Source organism: Leptosomus discolor, chromosome 8, assembly GCF_034619465.1.
Source record: "Leptosomus discolor isolate bLepDis1 chromosome 8, bLepDis1.hap2, whole genome shotgun sequence".
Classification (NCBI taxonomy): domain Eukaryota; kingdom Metazoa; phylum Chordata; class Aves; order Leptosomiformes; family Leptosomidae; genus Leptosomus; species Leptosomus discolor.
The window spans coordinates 27,976,440-28,001,375 of record NC_141398.1 but is presented as its reverse complement, the minus strand read 5'-3'; the positions used below and the strand labels follow the sequence as shown (position 1 = coordinate 28,001,375).

Here is a 24,936-nt window from a genome sequence, read left to right as displayed (position 1 = left end):
CTATGGGGAAGAGAATCTCCCCAAGAAGAGGATACTCTTGGTCTTGTTGTGTCTGATAAAGAAGAGGAAAGGGTGATCTGCCACAAAAATAATAGTAGCACCAAGACTTCGTGATGCCAGTGCTGCTGAACTGGCAGCTACTGCCTCTGTGCCCTCTTCGTTGACTTCCAGATAACACTTGTGAAAAACTTGTGACAAAAACAGGTCACCATTCTCTGACATTCCTGTGAAATCAGCTTGACCTTCACTGAAAGCATCTTGTATCCCCATTGTGATCAAAGTAGGTTTGAGGTCATATTTCTCTTCTAATGTGAACCTGGGCAGATAAACCTCCATTTTCATTTTCTCCATTAATTCCAGGCTGGTCCATGCAGACAAGTTTTCAAAAGTCAATTCTCTCTCTAGCTACAGTTAGTAAAAAGAGAATCAGAAAATTACAGAGTGTTCAAAAAACTTGTGCCCTAAGAGCTATTTCTTCTCTTTTCTTAAATGGAGAACTTTTCAAGCTGTTGTAAGAGTACAGGAAGAACACTAGTGAAAGACCATTTTGGAGATCTTTCTGACTAAAGGAGTATGTTGCTCTAGTAGGTCAATGCAGTATTTGAACTGTTCTCAGTAATTGTCAGGGAATATAGCAGGGTTAAACAGCTGTAGAACAAAACCATCAGTGTCAAGTAACAGTAGTCTGGTTGATTTGCTGTTCACATTTCTGTCTTCCCTACATATTAGAATTTACTGAAAAGAGCTTTTTTTCTACAGAACACGCACTAACATGAGAATGTAATGAGTTTATTATCCAAAGGCAGGATTGGTCTCGTTACAGAAGGTGGCAGTGTCCACATGTGTTAGCTCTGGATATTCTGGAAAGCAATGGAGGCTGCCCAATTTGTGGTTTGTTTTGGGTTTTTGAATGAAGTCATATCTGTCTGAATTGGTACAGACAGTGGATCTCAGCAGGGCTGGCTTTCTCTCCTCCTGTTTTTTCAGCTGGAAGAAGAGCCAGTTTTGTGGGATTTGGGCTACCTGTTTCCAGGAGTGATCAACATTAGGAACCACAGAAGTGCCAGCTGCCAAGAGTAAGAAATGTAGTCTGAGCTCCAAGAGGTTAAAGTTCACAGTACTAGACCAAGTTTGGGATTTGCTTTTCCTTGAGCCTGGTCAGTACCCTCCTTCCTAGAAACATGATTGCAGCCTGGCCTTTTACCTTGCACATGCATAAAGTAAATAATGATACTCTTGTTTTTTCAGATTATTTATGTTCTCAGTTGCTTTACCTTTTGTAGGCTGGTGATGTCGCTTGGTAGCAGGATAAACATGCTGAGGTCATTATTGATGTATGGAAGCTCAAGAACATCAGTCTGGACTGATTCTATGTAGGTCCAGTTAAATTTATCACTCAGGTACATCATGGGCACTGGTTTAGTTGTATGCTGCAACAAATCAAATTAAGTGTTTGGCATTTGTACTCTGAACAGTAAAGGACTGAGTTAAAGTAGCACAGTGGAAGTTTGTTTTCCTGTACAAGCTGCCCAATGTGTCTGAGACATCCTTATGGCCCCAGGGGGTAGGACATAGGATCTGCAGAAGACCCCATGTCTTCAGGAAAGGCACTGGGAGGCTGTGCAGGCTATCTAAGCTGTCTGAGATGACACCCATTATAGGAAGCTGTATTCCACTCCGATTTGTCACACGGTTGAAAATGAAAATGTAAAGAACTACCCCATAAGTTTTGTTCACCTCTTTGTTTTCCCTGACTTCAGAGAATGGAAGCTTGTTTGAAGTCAGCTTCTGACAATTTTACTTGTGGCTCAAGTGCTAGCATGTGTGTGCAGACTTTGTGCTGAAGATGTGGTGAAGAAAATATACTGTATGCTTTAAGTGAAATAACTTCTATGCTGTATGGATTTAAAGATAGACAAGAATTTCTCTCCCCCATCTTTTTCAGTTTTTCCACCTGTGGTGTAGGATATAGGGCAGTATAGTCCCATACCGTGTTTATTCTAAACGGCCTTTGCCTTGTAGCTTCAGATTTGAACTTTGTTGCCCAGTTTCCTTTGAAGTACAGTGCATTTATCAGGACTAGCCTGGTGAGTGAATCTACGGATCCAGGAGGCAGCAGATTTTGGATTTTACCTGGAGAAAACAGAAGGACGTTTATACATTTGTGCAGTTTTACTGTTTCAGCATAGTTTCTGCGGATATAAGCCAGGGAAATTCTAAGTGCTGATGTGTCTAGCTTGAGATTAGTTGCAAATACGTGGCTACTGGGGTAATCTTGATTTACAAAGAAGAGTAAGCCACATTCATGTCACATTCAGGTGGAGGACATTAATTTTAGTAAAGGCTTGTCAGTAGATGACTACTTTAGGAAAACTGATCTGATTTACCTTTCTTAGGTGAATTGTTTAGCTGCCTTGGGCCCCTTGGCTACAGAGACTCTGTTCAATGCCAAAATGGCTTCTTTTTGAATTGGGAGAAAAGAGGCTGGAACTTACCTTCTGTCTGGTGTTCGACCTCGGAATTGATCTCTCTTCTGATTTCGTCTGCTGCTCCCACAAAGTCAGCTGATTGTGGCTCTGCATCGTGGTATTTCTTGGCTAACTGTAAGTATTCCTGCAGTGCAAGAGAGACACCTGTCTTGTGTTTGTTGCCTGCCAACATGAATGCTAATAAATAACTACAGCCAAAGAGAGAGAAAATATGATAAAAATTACGTAGACTACAAGCACAGCATTTTGTCAAAGGAACAAAGTGGGTTTTGATGGAAATACTCAATTTAAGTGTTCTCACCTAATTACATCTGCAAATTACTCTGAAATTAGATGCACATCCCATAAAACTAAAATTTTAGTGCCCAAAGTCTCAGGAAAAGTCTCATAGAAAACCTTGTTGTCAAAGTCAACATGATTTGCAGATGTAATGATAATTAAAAGTATATGGTCTATGGTATGTTGTCATAGATAGATCATAAAGGTTAAATGCACTGCATAATCTGAATAAATGACCTACCTACCTTACTGAAAGGCCACGATTTTTCTCCGTATAACTGGCTGACACTTTTAAGCAGATAATTTTTAGTGGGTTGGTTGATTTCAAAGTTGAGTGCTTTAAACCCAGTATGAATATTATCCAAGTGGCCAATTTCTGTCTTGGAGAAAAGAAAAAAAAAAAGATGTTAATCTGTAGTGTAAAATAGTTCAAAATTTCTGATATGTTCCTTCATGCAGCTCCAACTAAAGTATTTCTATTCAGGTGGTCTGTTACTTGTATTGAAACACAAGAGAGTTTCTAAACCAGACAGCTATTAAAAGAATCATTTGGAAGTATTGAAAGTTGCAGACATGATATAGAGACTGTAAGTGTCTCAGAATGCAAGCGTTAAGAGGCTGAACTATGTAAAACGTTTAAGCATTTGTAAGTGGAGACTGTGAAACCAAGTATATCCAGAGAATGATGGACAGACAGTAATTGTTAAACAATGCAAAACATGCTCTGTGACTTCTTTAATTTATAAAAGTCAAGTGTGTTACATGGAAAGTTTGTCCCTAAATTTCTTAATCTTGCTCTTAATGATAATGTTTTGTGATTTTTTTTTTTTTTTTGTATTGCAGTAATTGCAGTAAATTCTTTGTATTGAAGTAGCAGGATTAAATGATTGTGGGCTCAAACTCTCAAATGAGCTCAAGGAAATTAAGCTATTAATTAGTAAATTAAAAATCTGGACCTGTGCTGTGTTCATCTTCTCATTGCATCAGAATCAGAGGCATGAACAGACACTTATTCTGAACTGTTAGAATAGTCCCTTTGCTCTACCCACAGCACTCTGTAATTCTTAATTCGGACAAGCATTACTCATGAGGAACAATCGCTCTCCTGTTCATGCAGTGCAAATGGGCTGGTGACCTAGCCCCTAAAATAAATCTTCCCACCAGGGGATTTGGCTGCGAGATGCAGATCCAAGTTCCCATTCATAAGAACGCACAGCCACTAGGGCTTCGTGGGCAGACTGCAGGGAAATGGCTTTTTCCCACAAAGAATAAGGATGACAGGAAAGAGCAGGGGGAAGAGCTTCACACCATCGTGGTTTAATTGTCAATGAGGAAAAACAGCCTTTGCTGATTCAGAGGGATTACATTTGCTTTTCCATTTTTTTCTGATGTGTTAAATTACGCATACTTTGGTACAAGATGCCTGCCAGTGTGTCAAATAAATATCTCAGGAATGTAATTTCAATTGATCTAATTTTTATTGCAAGGAACTGGTCTACCTTGGCAAATTCCAACATGTCGATTTATTTTGTTAACTATTCAACTGAAATGGAGACTAATTTCTGAAACGTATCAAGCATAGGTATCCTGGAAAAGTTAATGTTCTTGTTTTTATTGTCTTGATGATACAATCAAATGTGTGGAAAGGCAGTTCTATTCTTGTGATTAGCTCTCTGAGGTAGGAACTGTGTCTGTTGAAAGAACGTGTTGTTGCTAAATAGCTAGCTATTGAACAGTAATAGTTTGAGAAAGAAATTCCTCCTCAAAGCTAAAGGAAAAAGATGAAGAGATCTATTGACAGAGAATGGTAACTTTGAACTTTAAATTTTGCAAATTCGAGGTTAGCTCTTGCAATTCTACCTAAAAAGGGGAAGCATATAGTAAGTATTGCATTAGGTGAAGTTATCACAGGATGCTGTACCAATTAATTGTGTACTCTACGTTTGAGGAAAGCAAACATAAGCAAATGCAAACGTGTAAGGAAAATACAAGAAAGAGAAAATGAGACCATGCCCATAGCTTGATCACTAGACTTGGTGAGATACCTTCTGGAAACAAGAATATCGATTTGATACATGCTCTTCTGTTCTGGAATAGACTTGCATTTTTATGGTTGTGGAGACATTTCTGGTTCCTTCAGCTTTCTTAAAGTGAAGTACCTATAGCGGAAAAAGCAATAATGAATGCAATCATAGAAAATTTGCTGTTTTGGTAAAATCTTTCAGTGATATCTTGGGACTGGTGATGGAGAGGGTCAAACTCAGATTTTATTCTTGTGTCCAGCCCTGACTGAATACAAAATCTTTGGTTAGGTCTTGAGGCTCATGCGTACAAAATGGCTTGCACACACTAAGCTGAGGGCTGCAGGGCAAAACTCTGACATACCTGGCCTTTCTAGAGGGATCTGCCTGCTTTGAGTTATGCCTGGACTGGCCAGTTTATACCCAGGAAGAACCAGTTATCTCCAGATGGAAGCTACCAAAGCAGAAGTCTAAATGGAGCGCTGCTATGTGTCAGAAAGCGTGGAAATGATGTGGAAAGTTTTGTGCCTTAAATCCCTTGCTCTGGGCATGTGCACCTTACCCAGCCTACAAAGGGGTGCATCCAACCTTGGAACATTTTTCAGGAGAGCTTTGCCTTTTTTTGTGTTTTCCCTTCTTCCTAACAGAAGATCACTCCTTTCTTTGTTACCCTACTGGCCCTGTTTTCTTCCATCGGTCGGGAGTTAGTTCACTGCCTTAGCAGGTGGGACAGTGTCTGCCTTAGCAGATGCAAACTCACAAGCCTCACCTCATACAATGGGGGCTAGGTAACTGCATTTGGGCTGTTCTCACTGCTGCCTGCTGAAGGTATAAACTTTGCACAAATACGACTTGGGGATTTCAGTGAGTGATTTTTCCTGTAAAATACATACCCCAGAGGAAGGGCTGTAGTCTCACCATGTTCCTTCTGAAATCTTGTGGATGTGGATTTATGTTTAGCAAAGTGCAAAACTTAGGAGCTCTAGGGGAGAGTCCTTTTGTGTGGGATCATTTCCAAAGAGATGAGATGAGATGAGATGAGATGAGATGAGATGAGATGAGATGAGATGAGATGAGATGAGATGAGATGAGATGGGATGGGATGGGATGGGATGGGATGGGATGGGATGGGATGGGATGGGAATTGTCTGTGGCAGAGTAGAAGGAGAATCCAGGTCTCCCAGTCCCTGGGGAGTGCTCAAGTTACTGAGCTTTGGGATGAAGATCCTTTATTTCTGCTGGTGAGATTTAAGAGGAGACAATGTCACCAGTTCCACTTCTCTCATTTGTGGGGGGCCTGTTTCTAGAGGCTAGAGTAGACTAATTTCTTTGACCTATACAAGTGGAGAACTGGTCTATTCATTGCAGTGCACATCAGGGGTGAAACAGGAGGTATGTGTTTAGGGTTTTGATGAGTGTAATTTTCCTGCCTATGATCCATCACGGTAAATTTCTTGCATAGAGGGTGTTATTCCAAGAGATTAACCCTTTCAGACTATCTTTTGAAGCCCAGACTCACCTTTGCCATCTGATCTGCAGTGTTACCTTTGGCTCCCAAGTAAACAGTAGCCAGGGCAGATGAAATATTCAAAGGGGAGAACAAAATATTTTTGTCACCATCTTCCTGACACTTATGTTTGAAAAAGTCAAGAGCAAAGCTTGTGTTTGCTTTATTCAAAGCTTCCATTATTCTAAACCTGCACAGAAAGGGGGAAAAGATGCTATTAGCAAACCATTAATTATGGCTGCTACGTGTCTGCAAGTTTCTCTTCAGTTTTTGAAGTTTCTTTTGTGTTTTGAAGGCTTTCTGAATGTATTTGTCTAGATGAAGAACAAGGAGGATTAACTACTATAAAGTCATATAAGGCTTAGTGTGTTCTGTTTCACTGATTACTAGCTATCATTTAGGTTAGGGAAAAAGCAGGCTCCATCCTTGTTTTGTATTTGTTTACCAGAACGTTTATTGCACTGTCCTTTACAGCACCTTCAAGTGACATTTGGTGATGCTACTCAATAGTGCTACTCACTAGCACCTGGGCTAGAGGATACTGAGAGACTATCTGTTATGACAACTTTTATGATTCAATTTGTGCAAGAGCCTTTTGATGCTTGTAACTGCAATGAACAAATACTCTGGTAACAGTAACAAACTATTCCTTTAGGACAGGACAAAATACTTCTTTGAATGCCTGGGCAAGCACCACCCCAACTGCTGCATGCTAAGCATCCTGAATTTCCTTTTTGACTTTCAAAAATGTCCTGAAACTCTATCTTACAGCACCAGCCCAGATCCTAGCTTCCCAGTTCTACAAGACAAGGTTTCCATATTCAGTAGACCACAAATATTTGTCATCTGCAATGCCAGTTTAGCTGAGAGCTCTAGGCAGGGACTAGGAGCTATTCTGGTTGGTATAGGATGGCCTTAGAATAATGACAGTTTGTGTCATGAGTAGCTTGCAAACCAGGAGCATAAGAACTAAAGAGCACAAGAACAAATTAGCTGACATAAGCAAGCACAGTAGTTCTTACTCTGCTATGATATATATGCTAGCCAGTGAGCTTTAGAAATTATAGAACTCCAATACAATAAATTTCCTCTCCTGTATGTTTTTAAGACTTCCGCCTTCTAGACCATGCCTGTGCCAGCTTTCTCAAGCATTTGTTGTTTCCAGTTCAGATCACTGCTTCCTTTTTTCCTATGCATTTGTCAACAAAGCAACATCATCCAAGAGTATATGAAATAAATAGTCTCTAGAAATCATTACAGTACCTTGTTCTGTGCAGGTAGGAACACTGCTGGTCTGGGTGTCTCCAAGGTTTCTGAAGTTCATATGAAGGGTAGGGTGAATTTATAGTGTGTCTGGCCAGTTCTGCAAAGGTTCTTATGACTCATGAATGTGCAATGTATTGTGCCCTGAAGACCACATCCCAGTGGAAGAACTGAGTCATCTCAGAGTAGGATGTGAAGTGATGGCAAGAGTGATACCATACAAGAACCTTACCTTGCAGAAGTATTTCTGTAAACACTTTTGTGGCAGGCTAGTAACCACTTGAACCTATACCACGTTAAACAACATTTCTTTTGCAGTTTGGAGGGTTTGGAAAAAAGGGAGTTGCTGACCTACTTCTTTTATGATTTGTCTAATAGAAATTATTTCTGAGGAACAAACAGACAGAAAAAAGACAGTGACTTCTTATGTGTGAGATTTTCTAATGTCCGTTTCCTACTGAGAAAGTATTTGTCACTGCTGGTGGGTTTCTGTTTTAGAAAAATGGATTTTGTTAATCTTGAAAGATTCAAAGACTTTATAACCAGGGAAATGTCACTGTGAGATAGTGAAGTGTGAGAAAGAGGCACCAGACCCTTGCTTTTATTATCAGTGATGCCATCACTAGAACCTGATGTGGGTCTTAGATTAGACTTCGTTTTTCTTCTGCTGCTGTTTCCTCACCCTGATCTTAAAGCTGCTGTTTGACCAGTGTATCACCTCAGAGAACTATTTCTTATTTTCCATTCCAGAAATGGATATTCTGTCAAATCCTCTTTTTCTTCTTGCCTTGGCTATTAAAGTACCTCCTTCCCCAATTTTCTATGCAGTCATACTGTCCCTCCTTCTGTTGTCCTTTTTGTAGCTGTCCATGCCCACTTTGGCCCCTAACTGAAACACCCTGTGTAATCCTACCCTTGCCCTTTATTTCATTCTTTACTTCTTTGCACTGTGATAATACCACCTTGAAAACCTGGATAGGAGCTGCTTGTCTCTCTGGGGCCACCTCCTTGGCGCTGAGCAAGACTCACTCACAAGGTCTGGGTCTTCAGCTTAAACTGCCTTCTGAGATCTTTCTTCTGACCTGCTGCCTATGAGCATACATTTAACATGGACTTATGTTGTAGGTCAGCAGCTGGCACAGAGGATCCTGTAATGAGGAATGAGCTGTGGGAGTACCTGCAAAAATTGATGTAGGGCACAGGAGGGCGCAGCTGCAAAGGGTCCCTTGCCAATGGTGAACCTTGTGCATCAATACAGTTTGGGAACCGACAGCTTTGTTAAAGTTGCTTTCCTACTTGTGAGGAACCTCACGACTCAGATAGTGTTTTCCTGCCCCTTGGGTCTTTTGAAATTGTAGCTACACAAAAGCAGCATGTTTCAGTGTGAGCTGTAATTAGATGCGTCTGTTACATTTTCCAGAGAGCGGCATAGTGTAGGAGAGGTGTTCAGTGCAGAATTAATTGCTTCCATTGCACCTGGGAAAGTTGTAATCTGTTTACATTGGCCTTAAATGATTTCCAAACCCTAAATGATTTGAGTAATCATTGCAAATTTAGCCTTGTTGTTGAACGAGTGATAGATACACTGGGGAGACTTCATCCCTTAGAGCAATTACTGTGGATTTTCTGGTTTTAAAGCAGAGGTGAATTTAATTTGCTATCTTATAATATTGCTTGTTGCTTTACAAGAAGTGGCTGAGGTGTTCTGTTTATGCAGAAATGCTGGGTTAGACTGAATGGGAGGCTTGTGCCTTTATACAAGGTTTTAAAGCCTCCTTTTTAAAACACCTCTTGAACAGCATTGTCGGTCATTAGCCAAAAAAAAAACACCCCACCATACAGAGTAACTAAAATTCTACTATTCTCAAAGGACAACATATGCTAAATCAACATGATGGATAACGTTTTCCAATATCCTTTTAAATTAGCACCACCAGAGGATACAGCTCGATGAGTAGTGCTGCTGCTGACTCTCACTCCCACTCTAACCTAAGTCAACACAGCAGCACACTAGAAGACTTGTGTTTGTATTAATAGATCCTTTCTGTGGGAAGTAAACCTGTGGGCTCTTTCACTGTAGTTATTCATGTTTCCATTTGGTCAGGACAAATATTGGCAGGACGTCAGTGCCCTGGCCAGATCTCAGCTCTAGAAATGCATTTCATTTTCCTCTAGCTTCAGTGTAACTTAGTACAAGTCGTTGTGACTTTCCTACACAGTGTGCTGCTCTGTTCATTAGCACCTGGGTTCAGGATTAGGTGAAATGCTTGATGTCTAAACAGAACATTATAAAGTGCTTTATAAAGGCTCTTGAAGGTCTTGAGAGAAAGACTTTTGGTCCCAGAGAAATGGTAGCTTCTGCTTTCACACAGTATTTTAGGATACAAATTTCCATGGCTGGTTTCCATGTTCACTGGTAGCTTACTTTAGCTATTGATCAACTCTGTATAGCTCTTGGAAATCTGATTTAATGCAAAGCTACCATATTCTATATTTCAGGTAGATCAAACAAAAAAGCGTTATTTGAAGTAAAGCTGTTCAGTTTCCCTGAGATCTTCAAATTATTTTTTACCAGTATAAGCACTGTTTATTTACTTGGGAAGGAAGAATTTCTGGTTCAGCCAGGAGAGCACTCTATTCAATTTTTTGGCTCAGCTGGAGCAGGGCTGTAGATTTTAAATGTGAAAGGATTTTAGATGTCCCCAAAATTTTAAAAGGACTTCAGGAGATACAAGAAGCATGGGGAGGAGAAGGGTTTTGAAATCCAAGAATATTTTAATCCCTTTGAAGATCTGATTAATTTTTTTTTTTAAACCTCTGTGTTATTTAAAGTTTGAAAACCATAAGGAGGACAGGGGCATAGAAATTGAGAAAATAGTCAGGGTGCTGTGTGACTAGATACACGAACTTTTCTGTGCTGAGGAGAACTCTTTTTTGGGTGATGCCTCTGTCATAGTGTAATTGAGAGCGTGGCATGAGCTTTTCCTAACAATATCAACTAAAAAAAAAAAAAAAATATATGCATCACCTAGACTGGTTATAATGGATTTTAAGTTGTGCTATAACAGATTTTTATACAGGATAAGTTTGTACCATCCTGAAATCTCAAATAGATTTTAAGTTTAAGAGAGATTAGTTCTTTGGTTATCTTTTTTCCCTTTAAAGCTTTGGTTGAGAATACACGTGCCTTTATTTTGAAACAGAGTAGATAGCTATCTGTTGTGTATCTCCTATGAGTAGGTTTGCAAGCCTTCCTTTGCTAAGCAATCCTTACTGACATACTCTAACAGTATTTTAAACTTTATGAGTTGCCAGAGGGTGTGGTGAGGTTCCTATTACTGAGGCATTTTGCTCCACACCTGCAGAACACAAAGGTGTGGTGAAATCTGGCAGAATTCATCATACTTTACTATTACTTTTGCATCCTTTGGCTTAGACACTGTAATTGATAAAGGTAGCATTTGTCCTGAGAAATTCAGGACTTCTCTGTTAAGAAGTGCAACACTTCTGAGAAAGAACTGATCTCTGAAAAAAAGATCATTTATCTGTTGATGAATATGCACACTGTTTTCACATATGCAAGGATGGGTTTTCCTTCGAATGACTCAATCGGTGAGCATTTTTAAAGTATCCCAGGTAGCAGTTAACATCAAAAATATGAAGAGTGGCATGAATTTCTCAATCATGATACACAGTACTGCATTATGAGTAATGATGTATGTGTGGCTTGTATGCACTTTAGCCAACACTTGTCATTTTTCCAAAGAAAACTCAAGGGGCGTAACAGTACGTCAGCTGCATGACTACTGAATGAGAAAGCTGATCCCTGCTTTGTGTTAATGGGAGTTGCCCAAGCTGCAGTGCTGTAGTGTGAGATGTGACATGTTGTGGGATGAAGAATGTGAGTATTGTCAATGTATCTTCAAAACACATTTCTAAAGAAGAGTGCATGCTAACCAGGAGCCTTGTGCTGATGTGCAAGAGCAGGGTATAGAGGAAGGGCTGTCTTTTAAGAAACCCATTTAAACATTTGCTATTTTTGCAGCTCGACTGCAAATATTCTTGTCCAGTGGAATGACCAGAGGTTTCATAAGACAGTTGGTCTTTTCAGAAGTTTCATCAGGAGAATTTTCCTGATACCCACTTGTGGAAGTGTACTGGAAATCTTAGCTTTTCACTGATCTGCTTGGCACCTGCTGGCCCTTCATATTTTCCAGCTTTTTAGGCTAATCTTGGTACTGATCTGAACTACCTGGTTAAGTGCGCATACAAAGGAAGAGAGTCCTGGAAGAGAGTAACCCCAAAAAGGAGGCTTGGAATAGAATTTTCCCCTCAGACTGACAAGGACTTTGGGTGAGCTGGAGTGTCGTTAACAACATTTGAACATGTCTTACCAATGTCTTTGCCACTGCAAGGTTCTTCCATCTTTCCATCTCTCATATTCTCTGCCTGTTGCACAAAGGAGCTCAGTCTCTTTGAGACCTGACATCCTTTTACATGGTTCAAGTTAGCAAGCTTTTCATAACAGTGACCAGGTAGAAAATGATGACGTAATACACAAGTAAGACAAGATGATCTCATGTTCCTTTCTGCTCTCAGACAAAATGTGATGGAAAGTTTTGATTTTGTTCCTTAAGCTTTTTTGAAAGATGCAAAAGTATGAACTTGCAGAGTATTACACTGAGGATCTTCTTTTAAAACATCCTGATGATCATCTGCTCTTCTTTACCAAAGCATTTCCAAGCTCTTTGGAGCTGCCCTTTCCAGTTATGATTCAGCCGTATGCAGATCTTCGTGGCTCCATTATCTTTTGGTCTGGTATTTGTGGTTCTTTTAGCTCTGTCAAAACCAAAAGCATGACTCTTTTTGTGTAGTTTAAAACAAGTGCAATTGTCACTTTCAGCTGCTTTAGACATTTCTTTCTTCTTGGTCTATCTCCATTTTCTAGAGCTTTGGCTTTGTCTTCTGAGGCTTTAGAATCATAGAATCATAGAATAGTTTCAGTTGGAAGAGACCTTCAAGATCATAGAGTCTAACCCTTGTCCTAGCTCTATCAACACCACTAAACCATGTCTCTAAGTACAACATCTGCTCATCTCTTAAACACCTCCAGGGATGGTGACTCCACCACCTCCCTGGTCAGGCTGTTCCAATCCCTGACAACCCTTTCAGTAAAGAAATTCTTCCTAATATCCAGCTTGAACCTCCCCTGGTGCAGCTTAAGGCCATTTCTCCTTGTTCTATTGCTCGTTACTAGGGAGAAGAGACCAACCCCTGCCTCGGTACAACTTCCTTTCAGGTAGTTGTAGAGAACGATAAGGTCCCCCCTCAGCCTTCTCTTCTCCAGGCTAAACAGCCCCAGATCCCTCAGCTGTCCCTCATATGAGACATGCTCCAAATCCTTTACTAGCTTAGTAGCCCACCTCTGTACCCTCTCCAGCACCTCAGTGTCCTTATTGTAGAGAGGGGCCCAGAACTGGACACAGTACTCGCAGTGTGGCCTCACCAGTGCTGAGTACAGGGGAATGATCACCTCCCTACTCCTGCTGACAACACTATTCCTGATACAGGCTAGGATGCCGTTGGCCTTCTTGGCCACCTGAGCACTCAATAATATTAATATTAAAATTAATATTAAGCTTTCTTAATATCCCTTGCTTCTGTGGTTGCTAATTCCTTGTCTGGGAACATAGACAGACCAAACCATAGACCAAGACTAATTTGAATTCAATGGTACAAAGGCAACATCAGGGTAAGGAAAGTTAGCAGAGTATATGTAAGGAGAGGCAGAGCACTTGCTTTCTGTTTGCAGCTGGAGGAATGGGCCCTTACACCACCATCTGCAGAAGCAGCTGAGATAGATACAGCTTGGATTTTGTAGCTGACAAAGCCTTATTGCATGGCAGATGATCCCTCTAGGCAGTAGGAGTGGCAACGCTCTCCTCCCACTTTCTTCCTTACTCCAAACCTTCCTCTCCCTGACATTTCTCCTCTTGGAAACAAGGCTTGACCCCAGCCCTGCCCTCTTCCCTCACTGCCCCAAGAAGTAGGTAGAGATTGCGGAAGGGCAAGGAGGATAAAGGAGGACATGGTGAGGGCAGGGATAGTCAGCGCCTTGGGGAAAGTGAGTTACTGGATAGCAATTAACTGTGCCCAAGGGAAGTGAGGCAGAATGAAAGAGAAAAAAGGGAAGAGGAAAGAGGAACTGCTCTTACACACAACCCTGTGAATTTTAATGATTCCTCCTCCACTCCCTTCATTCACCTTTAATTCTTATATCTCTGCCTTCAGGAACTCAGCTGACATCTCACTATTGTGATATTGTGAAAATAAAAGCTCAAAATTAATTTGGAATCTTTTTTTCCTGGGAGTAGCATGCAATTGTGAGCATTTGCTCATGTCACAGACAGTTAGACTATATGGTATTAACATCTTTATCTTGTGATGTTTAAGAATATAACTGTGAGGAAAAGGACGCCAGGTACAAATGATAGCCCATTGATATCCACATATAATAAAACAGAGACAAAGTATAAATTATGATACTGGGACTGAAAATGTGTAGCATGAAGCTATGTATTATCTCAGCTTTGCTCCTAAGCTTTGTTAGTCGTCCTAGGAATCTGCTGTTCACAGGTTGACTTGGGATTTTCAGAGATATTCCATAGACTCTTGTTCCAAAAGGGTTAAAAGTGAGGAAAGACAGTGAGACCTTCATGGGCTGATGGTGAGCGAATCAAAATGAAGGAACCGATGGGGTTCATTATCACATATGGCTAGCTCTTACTTGGTGAGAGAAAGCTAAGCTGGCTGAGTGGCTTACACTATTTCTAGTGAGGTTTGGATTTATGTTTAAAATTAAATTTATCAGAACATTGTGGATTCTCTAACCTTAAAGGTGTGCAGCATTTGCCTGGGAAGGGCCCCTGGTATATCTCTGAAGTTAAGAGCAGATGATTGTCAGCTGCCCATTCTGACCCAAGTTACTCTCTAACTCTCTGAACTTCAGGAGACCAATTTTTGCAAATAATTTACTTTGTTCAACTGAGCAATATTAGTACACTTTGATGTATTTGAAGAATTAGGACTGGAATAAACAGTAGGGCCCCAGGGTAAAATTCTGTCATCTCTATGGAAATTCATTACGTGAATTACCTTCCCATTGTAAGACTGCAGGCAAGCAAACAAGTGTGGTCTTGTAGCCGCACAACTCCCTAATGCTTTGAATTAGTTGTGTCTCTTTGCATGTGTGAAATTACAAATATATATGATGTGGTGTTACAGCAGTAAAAGCCTCTTATGACAGGTCCTAAAGCTGTGAGTCTGAACCTTCTTCCATACGTGCTGAAAGAAATACTGGGGCTAAAAAAGAGGGTAATCCACCTGTACTTCATGACACAGCAGAAAGACAAGGTAGCCTCCTTGTTGCTCAAAGGAGAGGACTTTTTCCACTGGGTGATGGAGGTCTGATATCTGTCACCCAGCTTGGGGCTACATCCAGGCCTGTCCTTTAGTGGCCTGTTCTTTAGGTGCCTATTATTACAGAAGCTACAGTGCCTCAGGTGTGGAAGGCTGTTGCAGTTTTTAGCTGTTAGATAGATATTTCTCTGTCTGAGATTTGAGGATTCCAGTATCCATTCCTTAGTGGGTGTGTGATTCGCCAAGTCACAAAATGGTTTCAAAGTTTTCAATCTCTGAAAACATAAGACTAAGAATGCATGTTGCTGTTGTGGTGTGGGTTTTTTTTTCATTTGTGTATTAGATAGAGATGTACTGCACAGCTGGGTGAGAAAGTGACTGCTGAGGACAAGAATATGACTGCTCGTTGCTGTGCTGGCAGGAGAAATCAGCAGAAATCCAAAGGCAGCACTGAATCTATCTGTCTACATACAGGAGAAGATGTACTTCTTTGTATCTTCTGTTAGTGAAGAAGTATGTTTTAATTGGTAAGAGCTACAACAGCCTAGAAATAGTGCTGTTTTAGAACAAATCTGCTGAAAATTAAGTGTGCTGAGGATTTTAGGTAGCTTATTTCCATGACCAGATCAACAGAAACTCCAGGACAATAGTAAACACATTGTTAACTCTCTTGCAATAAATCTCTTTATTTGTTATCTCCTTACCAGCAGGTCTGGTTTTTTTCTCGCTTCAGTGACAAAAAGAAGCATAATTCATTCCAGAGAGAAACTATAACTTGCCATAGACATTGCTTCTCTTAGCATGATTATTCTCTTTAGTTACAGAATAAGAGCCTATAAAGCTTTATAAATACAGCACAAAGGTAACTAGAAAACTCCTTTGTGTTCCCACCTGTTCTCTGAGGCAGCATTGTGTCTCGGTGGGATATAGAATCTGCATGTATCCACTGCCTTCCAAACTGCTTATCAACTCCTGTTTCAGAGAGGCTGGATGAGTCATGGTTTGTGCTGAAAGTCTTATATCTGACTACTTTGAGTTCCATGTATGAGGGATTATGGGTCGTGCTGGTCCTTTCCTGTCAGAAAATTGGTCTCAATATTGTATCTTAGCCCACAGTTAGGACAGACTCACATTCCTCATCTCTCTGTAAGCAGTGAACCAACTCTGATAAAAGAATCATAGAATCATAGAATATCTCAAGTTGGAAGGGACCATAAAGACCACCGAGTCCAACTCCCTGCTCCTTGCAGGACTACCTAAGACTAAACTATATGACTAAGAGCGTTATCCAGATGCTTCTTGAACTCTGACAGGCCTGGTATCATGACCAATTCCCTGGGGAGCCTGTTCCAGTGACCAAGCAGCCTCTTGGTGAAGAACCTTTTCCTGATGTCCAATCTGAACTACCCCTGACACAGCTTCATTCCATTTCCTCGCATCCTATCGCTGGTCACCAAAGACAGGAGATCAGCACCTCCCCTGTTGCTGCCCCCCTTGAGGAAGCTGTAGACTGCGATGAGGTCACCTCTCAGCCTTCTCTCCTCCAAGCTGAACAAGCCAAGTGACCTCAGATGCTCCTTGTAAGTCTTGCCTGTGAGAGCTTTCACCATCTTGGTCGCCCTCCTCTGGACATACTCTAATGGTTTGATGTCCTTCTTATATTGAGGCACCCAAAACTGCACGCAGGACTCGAGGTGGAGCCACACCAGTGCAGTGTAGAGTGGGACAATCACCTCCCTCGACTGGTGAGCTATGCCGTGCTTGATGCACCCCAGGGCACGGTTGGCCCTTTTGGCTGCCAGGACACACTGTTGACTCGTATTGAACTTGCCATCAGCCCAGACCCCCAGATCTGTTTCTGCAGGGCTGCTCTCCAGCCTCTTGTCCCCCAGTTTGTACAGGTAACCAGGATACCCCATCCCAGGTGGACTTGAGATACTCCAACTGAAATGCATTTGCTTAAACATGTTTTTATTATGATCAAAGGAGCAAAAGAGTACATCCGCAAGACCCAGTACATATGGATACATAGAAAACAATCTGAATAGTAACATGCCATATGTGGTCATGACAATCGAGCCAAAAAGATTTGAGGACAAATATGAATGATGAAATTTCTATAAGGCATCTTTAGGAAGTGAGGAAGAGCCTTGCAGTATCAGGAGAACAAAGAATATCAATTGCTTTGTCAGAGTAGGTCTGTTGGTGGCAGTTTAGAGTTCAATCTGGGAGCTTTCGCGTGACTAATTCCAGAGGAGTCACCATGAAGCTTGATCATAGAGAAACCTGGCTTAATTAGAAGGCTGCATTTTTTCCATAAAACTTCTGCTGGCGAATGGTTTTTTTCAGTGTGATGATTCAGCACTGTTACTGTTAACTTGCACCAGGAACATCTCTGTTCATGCTCTTTTTGGGTCCAATTTTCATTCCCTTAACTCTTCAATCGTGAGTAAATAATATTACTCTGCAGAAAGGAAAGGCAAAGGGCCTCTAGTTTTATGGCATACTTTCTCTGACTTACCTTTTTTTTTATTATTGAAATAAAGCCTTCCGATTTTAGAAAATATGGATGAAAGAGAGACTATGCGTTTCTTTTTACCCTTGATACTGCAGTGCTTTGGGTCTTACTCTGAGGGACAGAAACGCTTTCAGCTTTCTTCTCTTTAAGGGGAAAAGCATCTGCCAAAGAAGAGGATGCTGTTTGTTGGCTTGTGCTTGATCAAGAAGAGGAAAGGGTGGTCAGCCCTAATCTCTTCAGAGACACTTGTAACCTCTGTCCCAACTCCTGTTGAGCCTATCACCTCACTGCCAGCTTCATCGATATCCACAGATGCCTCATGGACAGCTTCAGAAACCTTCAGGCTCTCTGCTGAAGAGATGCCAGAGAGATTGGCCGAAGGGCTGAACAGATCAGTGATACCCAAGGCCATTAAGACAGATGTGAGGTTATATTTTTCCTCAATCCTCATGCGTGGGAAATACACTTTCATTTTCCTCTCTTTCATCATACTGGGACTGGTCCACTCCTTGAGTTTTTCAGTGGTGATTGCAGTTTCAAGCTGCAAGGAGACAAGCAAATGAGATCTCTGGGATAAGAGCACAACTTCCTTTGTGGCAATGCATTACTAGTGGTGGGGTTTTTTCTCTTTTAAACTGACTGCTCTTGGCATGGCATTTTTTCTATATACAGATTAATGTATCTACAAGAGGAAAGCAAACTATGCCTTTCTTCTCTGCTTTCTCCTGCTTTCTATTTCTTTAACAGGCTCACTGCCAGTTAATTTTCTTAATGAGAAACTCAGCAAGTTTCACCGAAAGCTCTTCCCTGTTTATCTTCTTTGCTTGGGAAATACATTTCAAAAATAATTCTGTGGTTTTGAGTTGTAAGCTCTATCTACATTTAAGACCTCCAAGTAACCAGGTGTTAATGGTAACCAATTACTAATAGCTGAACTATCAGTTATTACTGAGGAAATTTAGCTGTGTTCAAATGCCTATTCATTTTTATAATTTAGAAACTTTGAGTTAGTGTACAAACATTTCAATGTACTCTCATTTTTTATGTAACTCTTCCTATTCAGACTAACTACAGTCCTGCTAATTCTGTTCATATCAACAATAGTATGTCATGTACATGTTATTTTCTGAAATTGCTTTAATCATTCCAGTACCCTCATATTCAGTTTTTAGATGGTTTAATTTTTGAAACTATGAAGGAAGCATGTTGAGCACTGCCAAACCAAACAATAGTTACAACTAGTAAAGCCAACAGGAACTTCCCAGAAAGCTCCTCAGTGTGCAGGAATGGAGATATAAAACCTTCGGAGTTCAAGCTGCCAGAGTAACAGCTGCTTAGCTGAGAAGAATCTGTTCTGTGGTGGCCAATATTTCACCCATTAAAGTAGTTTCTTAAGCAATCCATGCTCAGCACAAACTGTTGCAGGACCACGAGACAGCTGCATGTTTCTATGCAACAATCCCATGTTGCCAGTGTTAAAATGTGTGTTGGTGAAGTGTTTTAGAATAACTTCATTGTGAAGGGCTTTGCAATACCTAAATTTCACTGTGTTTATGGTTATCTGAACCCCAACTGCCAGGACCATACCTGCTCCAGGCCAGAGACATCATCAGGCAGTATGACCAACATGCTCAGCTGCCCACTGGCATATGGAAGCTCCAGGATCTTCAGTTTCTCAGAAGGTATCACTGCCACTTTAAATGAACCAATTTGATACATCATCTGCACAGGTTTGCTTTCTTGCTGCAAAATCAAATAAGATATAGTTTTCACAAAAGTTGTTCTTAGAGTGTAGAAATGTCTACTTATAGTTAAAACTACTGATTACTCTTGTTCAAGAAGACTGTTTAACTACTTGTCTACTCTCTTCATAAATTCTAGAAGATGACACCTTTAAGGTGAGGTATGCCCATGTACCTCAGTCATTCTGAAAGGCACTGCCTGGGTGTCTTCCTCCTTAAATGCTTTCTCCCACATTCCTTTGAAGTAAATGGCAGTGATAAGGATTATTTTGGTCTGGGGATCCACAGAGCTCGGTCGAAGGATATCTTTGATCATTCCTTTAAGAATGCACAAGAAAAGAGAACACATGTATGTAACACATCTGTGTATAACACATCTTACTTGGCAATCACAATGTTAAATGAAGGGTATAGAATTTGTCGGGAGGAGGGTGTAGGGCAGGGACACTGTTTTGTTTTGATTTTGCATCTGTAATCTTGTACTTCTGAGTTTGATTTGCTCACTGCTGTTGGCAACAGCTATTGTTTCCCTCTCTGTAAAGAATTACAATGAGAGCTATAAGACGCAGAGGTTTACTTGTTACAAAATGAGTAAACCTGTGTATTTTGTGAGAATGGGAAGAACAATTGGAACCTTTTATCCCAGGATTGTCTCCAACCCAAACAGTAATCAAACCAAAGTTGAAAGGAGATGTCCTTTCATCTAAAGGTAGCAGGAAGAAACCGTAATTTTACTCTGCCGCCTTCTTATACTTTGTTCTTGTTTATTCTGCAGTCCTCATGCACATAGCAAGCTCCTCCCTTAGTCCTTTCCCACCAGTAGCTTAATCATGGCCTGGTTTTCTCCTTCAAAATATGACACCACACCAGAGGTTGTGTGATCGTGAATATTTATATTTCAGTTAAAATTCAGCATCTTTTGTCTATGTTTGCTGTTCAGGCCATGCATTTCAAGCATGAGGGAAAGTAATGTTTTGAGGGTGCCAGGGAGAGACTGAAAGAATGGAGGGACCACATGGAAATGCAGTAGGGTAAAAACCCCAGTTGTGGTCCCTCTTTCTATGCATTTTATACATCTCCCTACCATTCCTTAACTCTGTGGTTTTCCATTGCCCTTTACCTGTCAAGATTTCTCAAGCACATTATGACTGCACGCCCTCTCAAAAGGCACACAACTCTGGGAAGCTTGATAGCAAAGCATATTGATCAAAGGATATCCAGATTCTCAATATTAGTGTAAAATCACTTGTCAACGTGAACCAAGCGTATTCTAGTGCTGTCCTTTTCATCAGCACTGGAAATATTACATACCCACAAAGCCCCTGTGGGTACAGAGAATACTCTAAAAGGGATGTGTTTGAGGAAAAAAAAAATCATTAAATGATAGTTCCATATCTGGAACTGATCTGTTATCCAGGAGAAGGAACAGAGGGAGAGGTTTTGGGTTTTTTTGTCTCCCGACTTAAGCATTCTTGTATGCTTTTCCAACATGGTGGCAGAAGGGAAAATACCTGTGCTGATACTTCGCTTGCTCTTACCATTTGTCTGACTTTCAACCCAGGAATTGATGAGCTCTCTGGCTTGATCTGCAGCTGTTTGAAAGCTGATACTTTCCAAGCCACCTTTATACAGTTCCTTCACACATTGTAAGTATTCCTGCAAAGAAAGAGTATGCAATTTTCAGATCAGAATGTCAAAGCATTTTGCAAATGTGAATTGGAAGACTGAGATTAACAGATATGAATAATCTGCTTATTAAGGCTAATCAGTAAGCCATGATTCTAGTTCATAAGCATCTCAAGATTTGAGATTCATTGCTTCAAGCAAGAGTGTATGCTCACATTTTAAAAAACATTTTCCAGAATTGGGTTTGATCCCAAAATGGCGGTTGAAGTATGGTGGGTTTTCATTTTGCCCACTTTTTATTTTGCAATGGTATTTTGCTTTAATTTCAAATTAAATATTCCTTTCAATGGGAAAACTTGTAATAGTTTTGAGAACTTGAAGTTATTTTTTCAGGTTTGTTTTACAAATTGAGAAAACAGTTGAAGTTAACTCTTTCCAGCAAAAGTTACCTTTATTACATCTTGACATGACTGGATCGCAATTCTACTTTGCACAAACATCTTTTTGGCTAGGCCCATTTTTTCTTGAGACTGTAGAGGGTTAGGGCTGTGATAAAGAGATGTTGTGAATCCTGTCTTCCATATGGAAGAAAATTTCCTTAGCAGATGCTCAACTTCTGACAGTGCTTTTCATTACAGAATGGTCAGCTTTGAGATGGAAATACACTCAGATCAGATCTTAGAGCAACTCACCGGTAGGATTGGGTATGTCTCTTCAGCATAAAGTCTACTGGCAAAGCTGAGTGAATAGTTGTCACTTGCTTTGGTGATTTGTGTGAACACGTCTTTAAGTGAAGTATGGGAGCTTGCAGATGTGCTGCACTGAATCGTTGGCATGAATACAAATAAAAAGATAGATGATGTTTTAGTACTTTAGTAGGTTTTTCATACTGTATGAGATAGGTAGAGTAGTTCAGACACTTCTGCTTGCAAAACTGTTGTTCATCCTGTATGTCTTGTTGCTATAACTTTACTGATGGAGTAATTTTCTAATATATACAATTCTGTGCTGTTTTTCTGCTGTAATTTCCTCATACCTCTCTTGGGAGGACTTTCGATTACCTGCTAGAGTAGCCTAGCTCCAGCAGATCAGGTAGGCTTTCCTTCATTCGCAGCCAGGCCCATTTAACTGGTAACATCCAGCTACCTTGCCTAAGTATACAAATATCTGTAATTTTCCCGATTTGCCCAATGTTATGGTGCTGGGTTTCATCTCATGCTTGTTCTGAATCCTCTGTTACCTCCCTTCTCTCTCTATTCTTATGAACAAAGTGTTCCCCAAACTGCTGGATGCAGAGCACTAGCTACTCATCAGGGAGGGGCTGGAACTGCTAAGAGACTGCTTTATCTGCTATATTTTGCTCCCAAGAGAAAGTGACATAGAGAAGGAGATTAGATTATTTCTGTACCTGAGATCCAATAGTCTCTCCAAACCCTGTGATTTTATCAAAGGGAGCAACCTGTAATTGAAAATAATAGCAGTTGAAATGACAGGTGTGACAAAAAAAGTTACGCAACTGAGATTAACACATGATGTTTGAAGTAAACCTATTGGCCAAGAAGCTGGATGATTCAAAAGGTGCAACCCATCCATCCTATCTGTGAATAGCTGTGCCTACTGTTGCCCGCTTAGGTGGTCTCTTTTCCTATTGAGCATCTAGAAATCAGCTCCAGTGTGTGCTACTAATAATACTAGCTTTCTTCCAGGTAACAAGCCAGCCACTCTATGAAGGAACTGAGAGCTGTAGGAAACTCAAGTGAAACATGAGTTTGGAGACATGTTTTGGCTCTTTACCTGGAGATTTTATCTACTTTCCTTACTGTGAACAAAGGACCACTGGAATGTGTTGTTCTCTTTCAGAATCCTACTGCTAACAATGATAGAATTAAAATTTGAATCGAGTTTCAAAGGTGCTGGTTGATGCATTTGTTTAATGCTATGGAAGTTTGAGGTGGCCACAGCTTGTGATAACTCTGATTTTTTAGTCTCTCAGCTATGCAGGGGTCATTATCATATAATTAAATGCTATGACTCTATTGAGCAGCAGGAAGGTTTAAATCCTTAACCATAGCCTCACCTTATCTAACTGGGCTCTGGTGTTTTCTCTTGCACCTAGGTAGACCATGGACAGAGCTGAAATGATGGTCACGGGGGAGAAGAAGATGTTCTCATTGACATGCTGGACTTTCAGCTCCCTGAATAGAGCAAAACAGAATTCCATGCTTGCTGCACCAGTGGAGCCCATTGTGAAACCAGTATTGTCTAAAGCAAACAGAAGTAATGACAATGTAATGATGAAATACCATACAAACACAGCACAATGCACATTAATAGTAGGTTTTAGGCAATGCAATATAAACAAGTATTTCTGAAGTAATTCTGTGGAAACATACTTGTGTTATGTTCACCTCTCATGCATGTTAGAAACTCTGTATTCATAAATCTATTTCTTTCTGTGTTTGTATTCAGTTGCCTTTTTGGCAGTAAAGTTCCTCAGAGATCTTAAACCTGTATGTGATTTCTGTTTACCTTTGCAAAGCAGTCAAGCAACAATTGCCTGTACTTATTTTCATTCAGTGAGGGCTAGAATTCCTTGTAGTACCTTTGATTAAAACAAGAAAATATGATCTGTCTTCAATATACTTGCAAAGCTGGAAATTTAAAGTACAAATTTTAGTAGACTTGCTCTAGGTTTGGATAGATATAAGTAAAAGCAGAGGCTGCCTGACTATTTTAGTTTTCTAAAAGTAAGTGCAGTAAAATATCTGTTTGTTGCACAGATGTTACTGTCAGTAGATCTTCAAAGGCTTGTATCTTTACCCTTGTTTTGATAATGGAAGCATGGATAGGCAAGATAATTTGTCTAAAGTCAGCTAGTCTAGGAGAGAAACTGATGCACAAAATCCATATTGCACCCTATTGTGCTTTCAGATATAGCTTGCTTTGCTTAAATCTCTCTCTTTCTCATATATATCTACATAGATTCTCTTCTATACACTTTCTGAGAAGGTAAATTTTGTTAGTTACATTCAGATAGAACAGAAATGCAGACCTGATAAAACAGCAATGTCTACCATAATATATCACTGTTAAATGAGTATCTGTTTGTGGCATAGACCAGTAAAAGCTTTATATTTGTTTCTGTCTGAGGCTGCTATAAAGTGCTGGACAATAGAAGTCCTGTGTAGCCACTGTGCTTGTACAAAGCACAACTTTTGAGGTCAGCGTGAATCTAATATCCTTCCTGTGATTTATAGAAATTGTGGAAGTTTGTTGTCTTTCAAAATCCAGCCCCTTATGTAGGTGCTTAATGCTGGGATCTCAAGTTTGTCTTCAGAGTATTAAACTCCAGCAAGGTTTTTAGTGACCATGCTCGTGAGGATACACATACACTCACACAGATATTTCTTGCACTTTCCTTTCCATATACAATTTCACATTTATAGATTATCGTAAAAATATAAGTCTGTACAGCCACACACTTTTTTATCTTGTGTAGGGTTCATCAGCTGTATTTTCCAGGGATGCAACTGTCAGAGAAATTTCACACTAAAATAAACCTGGCAAATTCACTGAATGCCACAGTTTTGCTGTCAGGGCACTTTGTTGAACCAATAATCAATCAAGCAAACTGATTCTTTGGTTGCCAAAATCAAACTTAAAAGATACCTAACAAGAGGATAAGCTATTCTGAAATAAAATAATATTTTAAGCACAAAGAATTAACTTTAAAAAATCTCCTGAAAACAAATACTCAGGTTTTACACATAATAAAATAGTGTAGAACATACACACAGGCTGAGAAGATTTGTAGAGAATATCATGTAAATATTCTGTTCTTAAATATACCAAACACAACACAGTACTTTCTCTCTTTCTAAGCTTAAGCATAAACAAGAAATAACATAGTGAGAAGGTAAATTTTCATAGAGAAATGCTTACCTTTTGAGCTTCAGCACCACAGGCAATACAGCTTTCCAGCTGTATGTAGACAGACTGTCTGAGCCATTGGAAATTTATACAGACAGAATTGTGACCCTCCCGCTGCTGCCCTTCAGAAGTTTGACTTTTG

At 40.2% G+C, this 24,936-nt stretch overlaps 2 protein-coding genes across 3 annotated transcripts; both read right to left on the bottom strand.

The window, feature by feature from the left end:
* On the bottom strand, positions 1-6,476 carry LOC104352787 (serpin B10). The gene is made up of 7 exons (XM_009959202.2): positions 6,309-6,476; positions 4,814-4,927; positions 3,014-3,148; positions 2,496-2,613; positions 1,991-2,133; positions 1,275-1,430; positions 1-405 (listed from the first exon to the last, which is right to left on the bottom strand). The coding sequence occupies exons 1-7, from the start codon at positions 6,474-6,476 to the stop codon at positions 1-3; spliced, it is 1,239 nt and encodes a 412-aa protein (XP_009957504.1).
* Positions 6,477-17,641: 11,165 nt separating this feature from the next.
* On the bottom strand, positions 17,642-23,133 carry LOC104342006 (ovalbumin). Of its 2 annotated transcripts, none has more exons than XM_086468922.1 (7): positions 22,942-23,133; positions 22,265-22,323; positions 21,557-21,692; positions 20,777-20,894; positions 19,414-19,556; positions 19,084-19,239; positions 17,642-18,037 (listed from the first exon to the last, which is right to left on the bottom strand). In XM_086468922.1, the coding sequence occupies exons 1-7, from the start codon at positions 23,107-23,109 to the stop codon at positions 17,642-17,644; spliced, it is 1,176 nt and encodes a 391-aa protein (XP_086325048.1). In that variant the 5' UTR covers positions 23,110-23,133. The 2 variants fall into 2 exon arrangements, with proteins under 2 accessions (XP_086325048.1, XP_009959595.1); XM_009961293.2 differs by having other exon boundaries at positions 21,557-21,685; positions 22,273-22,323; positions 22,942-23,109.
* Between the last annotated feature and the right edge of the window lie 1,803 nt (positions 23,134-24,936).

What these genes read in the sequence shown, in the direction of transcription:
- LOC104352787 (XM_009959202.2), bottom strand. Translation starts at nt 6,476, where the DNA reads ATGGAAGCTTTGAATAAAGCAAACACAAGCTTTGCTCTTGACTTTTTC. An exon ending in GATATTCTTGTTTCCAGAAG is followed by an intron (nt 3,149 to 4,813) that starts GTATCTCACCAA and finishes CTTTTCTCCAAG; the next exon opens with ACAGAAATTGGCCACTTGGA. An exon ending in AATCGTGGCCTTTCAGTAAG is followed by an intron (nt 2,614 to 3,013) that starts GTAGGTAGGTCA and finishes CTTGCACTGCAG; the next exon opens with GAATACTTACAGTTAGCCAA.
- LOC104342006 (XM_086468922.1), bottom strand. Translation starts at nt 23,109, where the DNA reads ATGGGCTCCACTGGTGCAGCAAGCATGGAATTCTGTTTTGCTCTATTC. An exon ending in AGACATACCCAATCCTACCG is followed by an intron (nt 20,895 to 21,556) that starts GTGAGTTGCTCT and finishes CTTTCTTTGCAG; the next exon opens with GAATACTTACAATGTGTGAA. An exon ending in GGTTGAAAGTCAGACAAATG is followed by an intron (nt 19,557 to 20,776) that starts GTAAGAGCAAGC and finishes GCATTCTTAAAG; the next exon opens with GAATGATCAAAGATATCCTT.